Source organism: Monodelphis domestica, chromosome 1 (assembly GCF_027887165.1).
Source record: "Monodelphis domestica isolate mMonDom1 chromosome 1, mMonDom1.pri, whole genome shotgun sequence".
Classification (NCBI taxonomy): Eukaryota; Metazoa; Chordata; class Mammalia; order Didelphimorphia; family Didelphidae; genus Monodelphis; species Monodelphis domestica.
This window is the reverse complement of record NC_077227.1, coordinates 247,431,998-247,450,000: the sequence shown is the minus strand read 5'-3', so window position 1 is coordinate 247,450,000 and position 18,003 is coordinate 247,431,998. Positions and strand designations below refer to the sequence as shown.

The following is an 18,003-nucleotide window of genomic DNA, read 5'->3' as shown; positions in this document are numbered from 1 at the left end:
ACATGAGGCACTGGTTACATGAAGTCACTTAACCTGTCATGTACTAGACACCTTGGTAAGACTATTTAAGTTGCAGAACAATTGCCAGATCTGCTCTGGTCAAGGGAGCTTCCTTAGTAATTCTTAACCAATGCAATCATCATCCTGCTAATATTATTAATGTATGTATGCACATGTGCACACACAGTGCACAGGTTCATTTCTAAAAAAAAAAAAATTTAAACCCTTACCTTCTGCTTTAGAATCAATGCTGTGTGTTAGTTTGCAGACAGAAGAGTGATTAGGGTTAGACAATGGGGGTTAAGTGACTTGCCCAGGGTCATACAGCTAGGAAGTGTCTGAGGTCAAATTTGAATCCAGTGCCTCATGTCTCTTCTCCTACTCAGGTCTTTTCGACCAAGAATATCTGTTCTATGCTGCCTCTTGAATGGCTCACTAAACTGAAATAACGGTATTAATTTCTTAAAGTCATGTGGCAAAGAATTGATTCTTTTGTTATACCCTAGTTATGACCTTTTGTTTTCAAGAATTCTCTTCTCCAAGGGTATACCTTCAAATATTAAACATAACTATTCTGCTGAAGTAAGTCAAAAATCCTATCATATTGCCTTGCCTTGATAAAAGAACATGGTTTTTTTCCCCCCTTAAAACACTATACAATCAACCAACAAATATTTATGAGGAGCCTACTATAAGGAGCAGCTAGATAGCACAGTGGATGGACTACCAGGCCTGAAATCAGGAAGTCCTGGGTTCAAATCTGTTCTCAGATACTTCTAGCTGTGTGACCCTGGGCAAGTCACTTAACCTCATTTGCTTAGCCCTTACTGCTCTTCTATCTTAGAAATGATACTAAGACAGAACGTAAGGATTAAAAAAGATTTTTAAAGTTATGTTTAGTAGTTATGTAATATAATAATAGCACTATACAAAAAAAAAATCTCCCTTGTACCTCATAACATCCCTGGGGTGCAGGGGGAGGGTAGATATTATCATCCTTATTTTACAGATGAGGAAACTGACTAGGCAGAGATTAAATGATTGCCCAGAGTCACATGGCTAGCAAATTGTCTAAGGCTAGATGAGAGCACTCCTGACTTCCTGACTCCTAGCCCAGTATTCAATTTGCTGTGACATCTAGCTGTCTGTGTAATAGGCAAAATGCACTAAGATCTTACTTGGGGTTAGGAAGAATTTCAATTTGCAGGGGATGCTTACAAATATATATACACACACATATGTATTCTTACATAAATGCTCTCTGACAGCCACTGACTGAATAAACAGAGTAGTTTTTTTCCTTTCAGACTATTTACACAGATGATAATATGTATGTATGCACATGTGCACACACAGTGCACAGGTTCATTTCTAAAAAAAATAATAAATACCAAATGTGGTAAAACAGTTTACATACATATAAAACAAGGTAAATATATGAAGATCTAAATATCTAAGTGTTTAGTTATTAATGCTCAATACCATTACATTCTTCTGTTATTTCCATGAATAGTTATACTAAAAAAAAAGAAATGTGATAGTGAAAAGCACAAAATATGTGCTAAACACACATAATTACTCTTGTCTCTCTAATTAAATGAAATCATAAATTCATCAACCAAGATTAGGTGATAGTGTAATTTTTGAGATGTCAAATAGACCCATTATTTTGAATTACCTGAATTACCTGAATTAGTTATTATCTGCTGAACAGGAGTAACACCAGCAGGCAGTGCCAAGGTAGCAGCAGTGGCAGCAGCACTCTGAGGGGGTAAAAATGAAATTAAGTAATACTAAATCAAACAACAGAAAAAGCAGTTCCAAATGAGAAATTAAATGATGATAAGGAAAGAATAGCTTGATTTCTGTAAGAACTGGGAAGACCTACATGAGCTGATGTGGACAAATGGGATGGAGGCTAACTAGTAAAGCTAGCTAGAAAACAATTCATATAAAGTATCTACATTTCCAAGTGTGAAAAAAAATCATATCTGTAGTTACCAAATGCAAAAATAATTTTGAGAGGCTGCTAAAATTTAGTGTATGTTTATAAAATTACATTAAGGACAAAGGAGATATATACAAAGATAAACCTTTTGGATGACAATTTTAAAATAAAGAATTCCCACCATGCTTTCTCTGGACTTAATCTAATTAAATGACTTATCCCAGGAGTCAGGGGGAAAAAAAAATCAACTTCTGAAATAGTCCTTGCCTCCTCATGAAGAGTAAGATTTTATGTTATGTCAAAGAAAATTATACAAATCAAATTATACAATTTCAAAACAATGGTTTTACCTGCTAAATCCAAAAATAATAATAATTTATTTAAAACTATTTTTTAATGGTGGGGCTTGATTTATTGTTTTCTCTTACTAATATATCAAGTCATAAAAATCCTATTTAGAGAAGTTAAGGTGATCAAAATGCTAAAATTGTTTATCTTACCATACTTGAAGGATTCATATGTTGTAACAACTTTGACTCTGGTACAATAACTTGAGGTGGTGCTGCTGAAAACATAAAACAAAAACCATGTACACATGTAAGGCATTACTAACTTTATAAAAACTCAGGAAGCTTAAATGGTGTTAATAGATATTTTCTTAATTCAAAAGGCAATTATATTATACATAATACAAAAAAAGCATATTTTTATCATTTTAACATTTTGAAAACCAATGGTTTTGCCACCTACGCAAAACTATGTTAAAAAAGTATCATAAAAAAAAAATCACTAGTGGTCAAAGAAAACAGAAGTGATATTAGTCTTAGAGAACAGCTAGAAAAACATCCATTTTTTTCCTACTAAGCACAAATTTCAAAAGCAACAAAAGTGATTCTCATGTGAAAGTCACATGCGAATATTAATGGTCTTAATATTGGCACTTCAAAATCATTTAGATCTGATTAACTAATTTTACATAATGTACTTTCAGGGAATAAGGTCAAAGTGGCTATTTAAGCAAATTGAAGTTTTTATCTTTTTTGATTTTGGGGGGAAAATGCCTGAAATCTAGTACATAATTCCTTTCATTGGTCTACAACACACAGTATATCAAACAAACCTTTAATCTTTCCTTGATTACTCAAAATCATTGAGAAAATCCATTGCTATAAGTTAGAAGGCTATTTGCTCTATAGAAAAGACTAGTCCAGACGCCTCCCTCACTGTTAGTTCATTCTTCAGTCTTTCTTTCATCTTCCAATAATCCCAAACCCATGTTCCTCATCTGCATCTCTGATTTTACATCCATTCACATCATGTTACCAATATTACTAATATGCTAACATTATATATGTGAAACTCCAGACCAGTCTTAAGAAATGAAATATAGCTCTTTCTCTCTAAGGTCTTATAATTCTTCTCTATTCATAAGTAACTACACATTTTAGATATTTAAGGCTGATGGAAACTTGATTTTTCAGTACTACTTTTTTTTTTAAACCTTTACTTTCTCTCTTGGAGCCAAGGAGTCCATACTGTGTGCTTACAGCAGAAGGGAATAGTCCCAGTATATTCTAACCTGCTTAGATTACATTTTAAAGTACCCTTTCCAATCCCACACACTACAATTTAAGAATGACACAAATAAGCTAGACTGAATACAAAAGTGAACTGGTTTGGAGCCATGCTATTGAATTAGAAATGTTCAGTCTGAAGAAAACAATGGCAGAGGTCTTCAAACTGTCTGGTAGTAAAAGTGTCTAGCTTTGTTCTGCTCAGTTCTAAAAAGCAGTCCTAGGACTAAAGGGTGGAAGCCATAGGAAAAATGGATGTTTCCTGAATATAAAGAAAAACTTCATAGCAGTTGAGAGTGAGCTACATATCAAATGGACTGTCCCTTATGAATGAATGAACCCTCCATCATTGGAAATATTCCAACTGTGCCTGGGGCAACACTTATATAGGAAATTTTGTAGTAGAGTTTTATGCTTTAGGAACTAGAGCACAGAGGTCCTTTCAAACTCTTGAGATTCTGTAACTCAGAATATATAATAATAATGACAGTATACCTCACAGATGCAAAAATAGGGTTTTGGTCTTTTATAATTCAAGATTTAAACACTGACAGAGTTATCACTTAAGAATGATCTGAAAGAACATTACCATGTCATCTTTTTGCTTTATGTAACTGAGGGTAAGTAATAATAAACTCTATCTAGGTTTGAAAACAGACTAATAAGCTCTAGAGTATTTGAAGTAGAGAATTACTGCCCCCAAATATTTATAGCAGCCCTTTTTGTGATAGAAAAAATTTTTTAAACACAATTGATAACCATAACTTGGGAAATTATAAAGAATACAACTGGAAAGAGAGATGTAATACTGCAACCCCACCAACTCTGAGGAGGTAGGAGGGTCCAGTGTTGAACACTGAACATATTTTTAAGCTTTTTAAATGAATGGAACAGTTACATTGATTTTCTTCTTTTTTTTGATCTTAAAAAAAAAGGGGGATAATAGAAAAAAATGATGGTGATATAAGATATCAAGAAAAATTTATTTTTTAAAAGTACTGCTTTAAGTTAAGTATTACTTAGAAACACACCCTTGTCAACTATCAAGAACATTTAAACCAATATGATCAAATAATTTGCCACTCATTCCTAACCAGTAATTCATGGTAATGAATGCATAATATTTAAAAAGTGTTTGACTCCGCAAATTTCAGAGAAGAAAAGGATAATCCATTTATCCCAAATATTCTCTGAGTGAAAAAAGTCAAATTTTAATGTATGATGACATAAAATCCTAATGCCAGAGCTCTAGGCAATAGGAGGAACAGTCATCAAGCCAGAAAGGGGGAAATTATCTATAAGTTTATCAAATGAAATTACTGATTTTAGCAAAACAAATTTCTTCTATCCTTAAGTAAGTTAAAAACTAAAAAATTCTCCAAATGAATAAATTAATTTTTTCCATTACTGATGATTTTTAAATCTACCTATTACATTAAAAATATCTTTCATTTATATTCCAATTAATTCCTACTCTCCAGAACCTCATTTGACAAAGAAGTAAGCCTATGCTAACAGAATATAACCCAAACTAAACTGCTATTTGAAGATGGGTCTAGCAAATTGGGATAAGATTCATCCCCAGAAGATCGGTTAACAGATGAAATTTTTTTTTAGAGTAATTTAAGAAGGCTGACTTAGACTAAAAGCATAGGCACTGTGAATCTAAATCTTTACTTGAATCTGATAAAGTCATCACTCTTCCGAAGTGCAGTTAACGTATTGTTTCACAGATATTTATAAATTTGTACACCTTTTCAGATGCATAAAATTCTTTTAAATTTAAGCACTTAGGATAAGCACCTGCTTTACTATCTGAATTGGTAAAATACATAATAGACAACATCTGCAAATATGGAAAGCACTATTTAGAATTTTGTGATTAATCAAATAAGTATGTGGAGACAATTTAGCACAATAAAACTCACCTTTAACAAAAAAAAAAGCCTAAGCAGAAACACTGCACATACTGAAAACATAAAATAAGGCCATGAACTAAGATATATTTTAAGTTCAGCCCACCAAATGGAAACTAAATACTATAAGATAATTGAACATATAAAGGAAATTTGGAGATTGTTCAAATAATAAAGGCACTTTGTAAAAGAAAATAAAGCTCAGTCATACTATCAAATGATTAGAATCGCGATTCTTAAATCTGAAATATAACTTATAAATCATCTATTCCATCCTACTCATTTTGCAAATGAGGAAAGCAAAGGCAGAGGTTAACTAACTTGTCACAGAGTAACTGTCTTACCTAAATAGTAAGAACAATCAATCTTTTTCTAAGGAAAAATTAGAAATGTTTCTGTCTTAACTTGGGCATATGGTGTATTGCAAGTGTGAAAACAGTAATTCATTTATTTACACAGGCTGTTAAGAGTACAGCATAATGGAATGAGCACTAAGTTTTTGTGGGTACTGAGTGAACCACAATGACACCATCTTGTGACTCAATTCTGGATCTAGCTCAGTACTCTTTCTATTCAATTACAGGCTAGCTCAATTTTTCTTATGAGGAGACTATTTAATTATGGGAATTTTGAGAAAACTTTGTTGCATTGTCTAGTCAACTCTGCCTGTTGCTTATTGTCCCTTAACTAAGGACTCAGTTTATGCTAACCAGAAACCTGGTCAGAGCCAAAGACTGATAGGAGTTTTCTCATTATTATATGTCTCAAGTAGCCCATTATGTCTTATCTGAAAACTGGCCTCATACTAGTCAATCAATTACTGTTCCCTTGATGGAATACAGGTTCTTGGGGGAAATAGAACAGTTTTTCTTTTTTTAAATTTCTGAGATTTGTATCTGTTCCCTTTTCCCCCTCCCAATGTGGAGAGTCCCTAGTTTTTCCTCCAATTAGAAATCAGATTACCTAATCTTGTATCCTGGAATTTATATATCCTTTTAATTGTTTTCTTTTAATGCATGAAAATCTATCTCCCCCTGTATTTGGGAGAGTAGTGCCAGGCTGAGGTGGCCTAGTCCCAATTTGTTATGCAGTTGGCATAGCTAAATAAATCTATATGCTTAGAAGCTCAAATCTTTGTTTCCCAGTTAGTTCAGATTTAACCCCTCACCAGTTTCAAATCAGAAGATATAGGTTTGAATCTCAGCTCTGCTATGTACAGACTGCACGACTTTTCCAGGCATGCGAACTCTTCTGGGCTTTAGTTTGCTCCTCTATAAAAACGGAAGGGGCTGGACTAATAAAGATTATCTTTGGATAATAATAAAGATTATCCTTAAGGTCCTTTACACCTCTAAATCTTGATCTCATTGAAATGAGACTAGGTATTAATTTGATTCAACAAATATTTAAGTACCCACTAAGTGCAAGGCATTATAATAGTACCTCCTATGTTGGACTAATCTTCAAGGAGTAAATGAATATGCACATAACTGAGCCAAAAGAAAGGAACTGGGACAGCAGCCAACATTAATAATTCATGCCACTTTTTAGTCTCACTAAGCACCATTTAACCATGATTGGTTTAACTCTTTCAGATTTAATATCTCCTACAGAGGGGAAAAAAAGAGAATATCTAAAAGCTTAAAACCAATTTCATACAAACCTTGCTGTGATGCAGGGATAAGGACCTGTTGTGTTTGGGACTGCTGCTGCACAGTCTGTTGGGGTTGTGCTTGCTGATGGTGGTGATGATGGTGATGTTGCTGCTGTTGCTGCTGCTGTTGTTGCTGCTGTTGTACTTGTATTAAATATTGTTCTTCTGAATGAAATCCATCTACTGCCTTAGATTGCATCAGCTTATTCTCCCACAACTAAGAAAAGAAAAAAAGGCTAAATGTGTTGAGTCATTTAAGTCATGCTTGACCCTTTATGACCCCATTTGGCATTTTCTTGATAAAGATACTGGAGAGATTTGCCATTTCCTTCTGCAGCTCATTTTACAGATGAGGAAACTGAGGCTAACAGGGTTAAATGACTTGCATGTTACATAGCTAGTGTCTATGGCCAGATTTGAACTCAGGAAGATCAGTCTTCCTAATTACCAACCCAGTGCTCTATCTACTGGACCACCAAGCTGCCTTAGACAGAAATAATAATTTAAAAAAAGCAAATATCCTATGCTTTTGTTATGCTTATGTATGTTGTCATTTCCAAGAGTAAATACAGGTATACTACAGATTTACACTCTTGAAATAAATGAAATAAAAGAGAGACTCATCTGTAAAAGAAGTTAGTTGGGCTCAGTGGGCTCTAAGGTTCTTTCCTGTGTGATTAATCTGTGATTTTATTATTAATGATTAAATAACAAATTAAATAATAAAATCACACCAGTGTACTGGTGATTTTTTTGTCATTCTTGCTAAAAAAATCTTCAACGAAATTATTAAAGGCTAATATTCCATTTATTCAACATTAGTGTGAAAAGATCATACATAACTCAAATTTTTCCCTCTTAAATACCAACATGTATTAATAATTTTAATACCAAAATACTAAAAATAATACTTTGTAATTTATTGTCTTCTTAAATACAATATGGTTAATATATAAAACCTCATGATGCTACAGAGTAATGATCCTGTTATACTAAAATACAATGATTCCATTAGGAATTTATTATAGTGTAAGCTTTTTCATTTCTTCCTGTTTTCTGCATATCACCTCCCCACTTCTAATCTACTTTTTACAAACACTTTAGCTATGTACAAAATACTATACTATGTGTTTGGAGAGACAGGATATTTAGATGAGATAGAATCTCTACCCTCACAATCTAGTAAAACGATAAGGTATCAACAAATAACTAACACGCAAGGTACAGAAAAACAGATTAGAAGAGGACAAAAAAAACACGACTAAGTACATGAAATAGATTATTATAAGATTCACAAAGCAGGCCATATTTTTACTTAACTTTCACAAAACATAACTTATCTCTCCACTTGACCTCTTTCCTCTATTTGTAATTAGAGTCAACATTATTCTACTAGTCATCTAAGATTTCTTACACACCACCCTTTCACCTTCCACATTTATATCCTTCTCTCTACCACCAACTTTTGCCTGGACTATTTGGAATAGTGTCTTCACAGCTCTCTTCTCATCTAGTTTCTCCCCTCTCCAATCCATCCCAATAGAGCTGCCAAAATAATACTTGTAAAACACAGGTCTAACCATGGCATTTTCCTTTCAAGAAGTATTAGTGAAGTGGCAGCTAGGTAGCACAGCAGATAAGAGTATCAGATCTGAAGTCAGGACTTGGGTTGAAATTTGACCTCAAATACTTAGCTGTGTTTGTCTAGCCCTTGCTGCTTTTCTGTCTTGGAATGCCCATATTAAAGGGTAAGGAATATGTGAAGCCAACAATGGGGACAGAAAAGGAACAATTAGAGATGCAGAAGAACCAAAGGAGAATGCTATCTGTGAAGTCAAAGGTTTGAAACAAAATATTTTGGCAGATGGTCAATTAATACCATTTAAGTCTAAAAAAAAAAGGGTAAAGAAGAATGAGAACCTTAAAAAGACCATTTAGTCATTGATAACAAATGGAAAAAGTTTCAGAAACACAGTGAGAGCAGAAGTGAGGCCAAATAGAAGTTGGGAATTAGAGTGTACAACTATATTTAATAAAGCTTATCAGTGAAGGGCAGAGACACAGGTTAAGTACCAGAATAGGGTAAAAAAGTCAAAGGTGTTCCCCCCTCAGGATTTGGGAAACAAGGATAAGAAAGTGTAAAAGAAAATATTGATGATACACAGGAAGGAAATTGCTGGAATAAGGACTTATAACATGTGGATGGGGAAAAAAAGACCAAGAATGCATAGAAAAAAAATCATAAAAGAGAACCAAGTTATAAATTTGGTGATCTAAGAAAAGGAGCTATGAAAAGTTGAGAAATCAGAAAAACAAAGGGATGGGACTGAAGATGCTCAGGTTGGAAACCTCAACCCTAAGAGTGATTTAGAGTGCTAGGTCTTCTGCTAAAAGTATATAAAAATGTAACTGGAGGGCAAGAGAAGTAAAGAAAAAATTTTAACAACTGCTATAAGGAATGAGAGACAAGTCAGCAACAAGAGCCAGACAAATCTATAACAAGAGTCTTTTTTTTCCTTCTTAGGCCACAGCTATGCTCCAGATAGTTGAAAACCATAATTTCAAATAGGAATGATTTTTTTCTCCTCTTTTTGCTTTTATTTTTCTTGTCTTAATGCTGGCATTTCTATAACTATATGAGTGGGAACTTGAAAGCATTTAGTGTTTTCCCACTAAGTAGAATGCTAGCTTTTTGTTACATTAAAAGGTCTATCTACATCTAACCTCTCTTACTAGGGCTTTTAAATTAAAGGAATTTGTACTTTTGTCCAATGATTTTTCTCCATGTAATGATAATATCCTGTAGTATTGGATGGTTTTATTGTTGACATGATTATGTTCATTATTTTCCTAATGTTGGTATTAATCCATTTTGATCATTGTAATTTTTTGGATAAATTCTGCTCATCTTCTGCTCCTTTGCTCCAATTTTCAACTCAGATGAGTCACTTCCATTTCCTGCCTTAACTCTGTGCTTCTAACTGGTGAGCCTTCATCATTTATAGCCCAAATCAGATCCACAACAAGGCTGCTAACACATGCTCCTAATACTCCTTACTTCTACCTTTTGCACATTTACCTAAAAAGACTATTTTTACAGAGAACTCACATAAGGTCAACAGTTCACACAGAGGTCAGAAATGATACAAGGACACTCTCAAAGTCTCACTCATCCAGTGAGACGGGAAATACTGGCACTGAGCTGTCCTTTAAGACACGCATGCATTAAAGAAAGTGCTGTGTTCTATGAGCAAAGCAGAACTGCAATAATTCAAAAGAAACATGAGATGCTAAAACTTAAGAGGCATTCCCATCCCAAATGTTCATACAGGTTATTTGTGTCTGACCTGTGGCAGTGTCTGACCCATAGCAGTGTGACAAGGAGATCACTTTAAAAGACTGATATATATTAATTTAAGGTCGCCAAGGAATTCAGCTATGTTATTCCTAAATGAAAACTCAAGTCAGCAGTCAACCTTTTATGGAGTTTAATTACAAACAGGAGGAAGAAAGGTATTAGAGATAGAGAGAGAGAGGGAGAGAGAAAGGGGAGAGAAGGGAATAGGGCTTAAATACCCCTTCTGTTTAGGCTGGGCCAAAAGGCCCAAGCCCTTAGATAGCTGAGGCAAAGAAAAGAGATCAGTCCCTATCACTCACGTGACCAAAATGGAGAAACAGCCTCAGGGGCCTCCACCTCCAGCTTCCTTCAGAGCAAGCTTCTCAGAGCACAACCTCTCCAATCAACCTCTCCAACCAACCACCCAGTCCTCAGACCCTGCTATCTTTAAGGAAAACATCCAAGTTCCCTCCCCTCAGTTCTCACATCTACCAATCACTGTCCATGTCTTCCCTGTGCCAATGGTGGCTCTAGCTTAACCCAGGACCGCCCAAAGGTCTGTGGCTTTGCACATGTCTGTTGAAGGTCATATTCTCAAATAATTAAATCTTGATCCTTTGCTGCAGCCCTTCCTAAATCCTGTTACCCTGAGTAGGGTGGAGATTGGAATAATTAAATTTTGATCTATGCTGCAGCCCTTCCTAAATCCTGTTACCCTGAGTAGAGTGGAGATTGGAATAATTAAATTTTGATCTATGCTGCAGCCCTTCCTAAATCCTGTTACCCTGAGTAGAGTGGAGATTGGAATAATTAAATTTTGATCTATGCTGCAGCCCTTTCCATTGTTCAGCAAAAGGTTTCTGTCCTAAAGTAATCTTAAGAAGGGAGGAGGAAGAACCTCCCATGCCAATGGGGTTTACATTCCAATAGACTATCAGTAAGAAATTTTCCAAGTATGAAATTTCCCAATGGTGAAATTTCTAACATTTATAAGTCTAAGAAATTTTAAGGTTTACAGCAGAGTCTTCTGAACTTTTATTGGTCTGATCAGCAATAGTAAGATACTGTACATTGACCCTAACCTAGGTTGTCATTTTAGTCTTCTTTAAAGACTAAACCCTAACTCTAAAAAAACCCCAACCAACCAATCTCTTAAGACTGGGAATAGTAATAAAATCAATATTACCAATGGAAGAAAGGAACAGATGAGTCAATTAATTATTCAATGGCTCCATCTTTAATCGCTTTGATTTCCCTTTACAAAACCATCCTCCCAGGCCACTGCTCCTTTATATATGTCATGTTCCTTGAGACCAGACATCTTGCTTTTTTAATATTTGTATTCTCAGTACTTAACACAGTGCCTTTTTCATTCATTTTAATTTCTTTCTAATTGATAATTACAATTATAGCTCACTTTAGATTACCCAGAACCTACGTTCTCTTCTTAGCAATCATTTCTATCCCTTTTCATATTCTAGCTTTTCCCAGCTCTCCTATATTGTTCTTTCTGTTCTTCCCCAATATTAAGAGTATAAGCTCCTCAAAGGCAGGAGAGTCTTTGCTTTCTAACACTTGTATCCCCAGTGCTTTGCTCAGGGTGGAGCTGACTGTAAGCATTTAAATTACTTATCATCTTAGGTCAGGAAGCATCACTTTCTTAGTTAAAAGGAAAAAAATAGAATAATTATCAGCAAAAACTTATCCTAGTAACCTACTTTTAGGATGCAAATGTTTAAATGCTACAAATAAAATTAAGGTAGATTACTACAGTCACATCAAGAAATTACCAATATATGCTTACCACCTTTTGAAAGGGGAAGAGAAGAGGAGAAAGACAATTAAGGTCGTATAACTTTCAAAAACTTATGTGGAAAATTGTTACTACATATAATTGGGAAAATAAAATATCTTTACAAAAAAATAACCAATATAAAATTTTGATTAATGCAAAATAACCTGAATTATGGAAATTGTAACATACAGTAATTATGTATCATTGTAAGCTCAATGACTGAAGAATATATAAAAAGCTAGATACAATTAATCTCCAATTCTGGATCAAATTTTGCCCTGCGGGATTTGTCCCTATGTGGGAGGATAAATTCAAAGCCAGTGAAAAAAAGGAAAGGGGGAGATTTTTCCTTCCTTTTAAATGGAGAGGGATGGATGGTTTTGTCTCACTAGAAACCTACTGTAGGCTACAGTGAAACAGTTGAGGGAAATTGGGGAGCCTAAGGTGTGATCTGCTGGTGGAGAGAATGATGGTGACATCTCACCAGAGCTTGAGGGACTTCCAGAAAGAGATAGAAAGGAGAACTTCTGTCTCTTCCCACAAGGGAGATTTTAAAAACTGTATCCCTTTGATCACCAATGTGAAGAGAAAATGTCTGTATCCCAGACAGCTGTTATAGAGCAAAGGTTTGTTTCAGACCCTTCTCTTTGAAGAATTGTGGGAGACCAGGTCTAGTTTTGCCACAGATGAGACAGGATTCACCTTTGAATCCTGCTCTCAATCACCCAACTTCTCTCTTGTTATGGAACAGGCCAACCCAAAATCTGACTTGAACTAAAGAATTTATTTGGAAAGGGAAAGGGAAAGGAAGGTAGGGAAGGGGGAAAGGAGCAGGATGCCCTGACAAACTAAAAACCCCAAATAGCCAGATCAAGGGGCAGAAGCTTGAGCCTCAAAGGACTCAGCCCCCTTTTCCCCCATCAGTGCTCTTTATCCTATGTTACTATTTATCTAATCTGTAAATTTAAAGCAGTTCAAGAAAAGGCAAAGAGAGACCCAGAAATGAAGTCAGAAAGCTGGCTCAGTTGAGAGAGTCCAAGCTAAACTTCTTCTGAGTCAGTGGTTCTTTCTGGCAGATGGAAGAAGGTAGTAGAAAGCTCTCTAGATGACAACAGCTTCAAAGGATAGGCAGAAAAGTCTCTTCTCTCTCGTGGCTTTGGATGTCCCTCAGACACCAGGAAAAGAACCGTCCCCTTCCAGTACAGAATGGAAGTCCATGGGCTGGCCAGAATTCTCCTCAGCTCACAGTTCTCTCCCACAATCCTTTGCTGTCTCCAAACTGCCACCTCTGTGCCTGTCCATCAAAACACAGGTTCTGCCAAGATCCCCCTTACCATTCTTACACCGGTTAACAATAGTCTTTGTTGTTCCAATGATGCTAGACTATTGTACTACTATAATTACATAAGGAAGCAGTGTGGAGCAGGTAAAATAGTATTAGACTTGGAACTAGATGAGTTGAATTCTATCTCTAGCTAGGATGCTTTACTAGCTGCATCTTCTTGGGAAAGTCACTTTATCCCCAAGTGATGTTATCATGGGAAGGGAAGTGCGATGGCAGGACCTTGCAGCAACATCCAGGTTTCTACTGCAACCTAGAAAAACTTCCGGTAACAAAATGAGTATGTTGAGGGCAAGCCTATCTAAGTATGGCAAGGTTCACCAAAGTCTGGTCACTGAAGTAAATCACCAAACTAATAAATATACAAAACAGCCCAGCATCTTATGTGTGCCATCCCCCTCCCCCCAAATTGTATGGTAGCAGAAAAATGGGCAGAAGGGGCATCTATGTGGCTCAATTTGCATCAGGTCTAGAGACAGGAGGTCCTTAGTTTAAATAAGGCCTCAGAAACTCCACAGCCATGTAATCCTGGGCAAACCCTATTGCCTTATTATTAACCCCTATTGCCTTGCTCTTAGCAGTCTTCTGCCTTAGAACCAATAGATGGAAGATAAGGATTTTTTTTTAAATGAGAAGGTATTAAAAATCACAATTTTAAAATCATCTACAAATTTAAAGCAATTAGTACTCTTAAACATGAAATCAGTCACCAAGGAGGTGATAGTCTAAGGGAATTAAACCACATTCAGAATAATATTCTCATAAATAAAAGCAGAAAAGGAACTGAAAACAGTTCAGTTTCTCCAATGAAGTAAATAAAAAATAAAAGAGTGGCTGCATCCACCCAAATACATGCGGAAATTTGTTTTATTCTAGAAGCAGCAAATAAAAAAAATTCTAAAAAATGATGAATTAAATCATGCTAATTATTTTCACTAAAAAACAACAACAACAAAAAAAGGAAATAACATCAGATAAGTCCCTTGTCTACCTTCCTTAATTCTATAAAATCTTTTTGAATTTAGGCCAGTAATTTTTAATCTGGGGTCTATGAGCATGCTTTAAAAGTTTTTTCGATAACTATATTTCAATATAATCAGCTCCCTTTGTGATCCTATAAATTTTATTTTCTACATTTAAAAACATTATTCTGAGGAGGGATAGAGAGAATTCACGAGAATATCAAAAGCAATGTACACGTGAAGACGGAATAGGCCTTTGTCACTCTTAACAGCAGACCACTTCTTCAATATTACTACTAAAGAACAGAGAGTAAGAGCTTTATTATTATTTTTTTTATTTTATTTATTTATTTTATTATTATTTATTATTACTGAAAAATATTAACCCAATAGAACAGAAAACAACCTTAAAGCCCTCTCCTTCAATAAGAAATCTTCTATGAATATTATAGAACCTCAGTTTGAAGGGATCTCAGGCTATGTAATACAACCCAAAGGTCATCCAGTTTTTGCTTGAAAAACTCAAGAGGAATCACTATCCAAAGATAAGCTTTTCCACCTTTGGACAGCTCTAACTTTTAGACTCCCCCCCCCCCCCCCCCCCCCCCCCCCCCCCGCACATGAAGCCTAAATCTTCCTCTTGGCAACTCTGAACTATCATTCCTACTGCTTTTTGAGGACAAGCAGAACAAGTCTATTCCCTAGAATCTATATGACAGCCCTGCAAATATTTGAAAGGACAGCAGTTATTTCTCCAAGTTTTCTCATAATAGGCATACCCAGTTGCTTCAAATAATTCCCAAATGGCATGATCCCAAAGCCCCCTCACCATTCTGATTACTCCCTTCTGGACATTCTCCAAATGTGGAGCCTGAAACTAAACACAATCTTATAGATCTGACGTAACCAGGACTGACCACAAGGGTACTATCAATCTTCAAATCTTGAATGCTATGCCTTTCAATGTAGTCAAAGTTGACACTGACTTTTTGGGTTACTTTATCATGCTTCTGACTCATGTTAAGTTTCAAGGATACTACTAGACACAATCTTCTTCAGATAACCTATCTCATTATATCTTTGTACTTGAACACAAACTGTAAGACACAAAATTCCATGAGAACTGCAACAAGATAACCTTTTGAATTCACTGAAAATCAACATCAAGAAGCAATTAAACAGAAAGACAAACACCTGCCAAAGGAACTCACAGTCTTACATTTATAACATACCTATAAAGTATACTTATTAGCTGCTGGATATATACTGGCAAAATGAGAAATGTAGCTGGATAGACAACCATCAGTTTAAATACTGACAGGTACCATAAATGGTCAATAATCTGGGCCTAAACTAAGACATTAGGTTGAATTACATTTGAGAAAATTAATAATGTTTTCAGAAATCCCTTCTACAAAACCCATTTTTAAAACAGCAATATTTTCTGAGTGATGTTATATATTGCAAAACACAGATTACCACCACCACAAAAGACTCAAAAGGGCAAGAGAAAGAAACATGGTTGGGTTACGAATCTAAAGCATATTATTAACAATGATTTGCATATAAAGAAAGATGAAGGGAAAGGGAACAAGCTTATTTATGAAATATTTAATATATGCAAGATGCTGTACTAAGCATATCTCATTTGATCTTCACTACCATCCTGGGAGGTAGGTGCTATATCTTTCTCCATCTTATAAATGAAGAAACTAAGGCAGAAAAGAAATTAAGTGACACAAAAAGGAATGACTTTGCCAAACAGCTAGTAAGTGTCAGAAGCTAGATTTGAATTTTGGCACTTTCTTGATTATAGGCTGAGAACTAGCTGAGACAAAGGCTACAAAAGACATTGCTGAAGACATGTGTGAGAATAATAAGTAGAGAACCACAGAAGGACCTCTATTCTTAAATTCTAGTATTTGGGGCAGATCTAGAATGGAAGTTTCATAGAAAAATACAGGTAAAAGAGAAAAATAGAGAAGTTATAAAATGAACTCGAGGTGAAAGGAGGAGCCCTACATCAATGAGATCCAAATTTTACTGAAATATTTAAGTACATGTACTATCTATATTATAGGGTAATTTTAAGAAAATTGTTAAGAACTAAATAAAATGGGAGCTGCTATTATTGTTACTTAAAACATTTTCCCCCCTGTGGGAAATCACCAACTTTAGGATCATAGGATTTAGCTCTGGAAGGAACCTTAGAAGTTAATCACATTCTATCCCCTCATTTCACAAGTAAGAATAACTGAGGCCTAGAAAGAACACACAGATAAGCAGAAGGAGGGTATCCTAGAGGAAAAAAATCCCTTTGGCAATAAGGGATTTATTAGGGAAAAGTGTGGTGGCCTCAAAATTTCTGTGAAGACTTTATATTCTTAAGAAGGTAACTTTTCATGTTTATTTGCTGATTAATTTTGCAAAACCTGAATTTCAATCAAATAATATGTAAGCTTATTATTAAAAAGTTTGGTTTGGTGCTAATAGGTATGTTAATGTAACATGGCAAAAAAGGGTCCAAATAGAGCTATGACTAAAAGATCATTTTATTCCCTGTCCTTTCCTCAAATTTCACATAAGTGATTTTCAATTTGCTTATCAGTAAAACCAGATCATTTGGTTTTCTAAATTAATTCCAGTATTAGTCTCTGAAAAAAAATTACAAAAGAATTTATCACTTTAAGATATATCATGCATATTCATTATTTTTTCTTTCATATGGATTCAAAAAACAAACCTACATCTTCTTGAATTATTATTTGATATCATCATGTTATTTCTGGAGGTATGGAAAGTTTCCTTCCCATGTTTCATGTAGGTGAAGTTAAAAATCAGAGAAAGTTATCATTGTGAATAATCAGAAATAGCTGAGTCAAGAACTACCAGAAGCTGGCACTCCCTAAACAGACAAAGACATTAAACTAGGTATAGGGAAAGGAAACAAAGAAAGAAGGTAAGGAAATAAGCATTTATATACCCCCTAACATGTGCTACCTATTGTGTCACACACTTTACAACTACCATCTCATTTGATTCTCATCACAACCCTATGAGGTAGATTCTATTATCATCCCCATTTTATAATTAAGAAAATCAGGGCAAATAGAGGTTTAGTGATTTCCCCAGGGTCACAAAGCTAGGAAGTTATCTGAGGCTGAATAGGAACTCAGGATCTTCCTGACTCCAGGCCCAGAGTCCTAATTACTAAGCCACCAAGTTACTTGTGCCCAGTCATTCTTTAAGAAAAGAATAAAATACTTTTTGGAGGACAGTGTTGGACAGTGTTGGTAAAGATGACAAGAAAGGAAAATAATTGTGATAAGGGCTTTGAGAAAGCAGAAACAGTAACAGATTGTAAATCAAACTGGGAATTAATCCAGCCATTCTGGAAAACAATTTAGAATATGCCTCTAAATCCACAAACCCATACAAACTCTTTCAGCTAGCTATACCACTACTAGGTTCTATA

General features: G+C 35.1%; 1 protein-coding gene and 1 non-coding gene across 5 annotated transcripts in view; both read right to left on the bottom strand.

Annotated features, from left to right (window-relative positions):
* GTF2A1 (general transcription factor IIA subunit 1) overlaps positions 1–18,003 on the bottom strand; it is a 49,092-nt gene that overhangs the window by 16,108 nt on the left and 14,981 nt on the right. Inside the window, exons 3-5 of one of the 4 annotated variants that reach the window (XM_001366949.4) lie at positions 7,102–7,309; positions 2,449–2,513; positions 1,688–1,763 (exon numbers count right to left, since the gene is read on the bottom strand). In XM_001366949.4, coding sequence (XP_001366986.1) covers positions 1,688–1,763; positions 2,449–2,513; positions 7,102–7,309 — 349 coding nt within the window. Of the gene's footprint in view, positions 1–1,678; positions 1,764–2,448; positions 2,514–7,101; positions 7,310–18,003 lie in introns of all 4 variants that reach the window. The other 3 variants (XM_056810607.1, XM_007472691.3, XM_007472692.3) reach the window with 3 other exon arrangements.
* LOC130456759 (small nucleolar RNA SNORA79) lies at positions 4,652–4,796 on the bottom strand. The gene has a single exon (XR_008915802.1). It is a non-coding gene; the product is annotated as a small nucleolar RNA SNORA79 (small nucleolar RNA).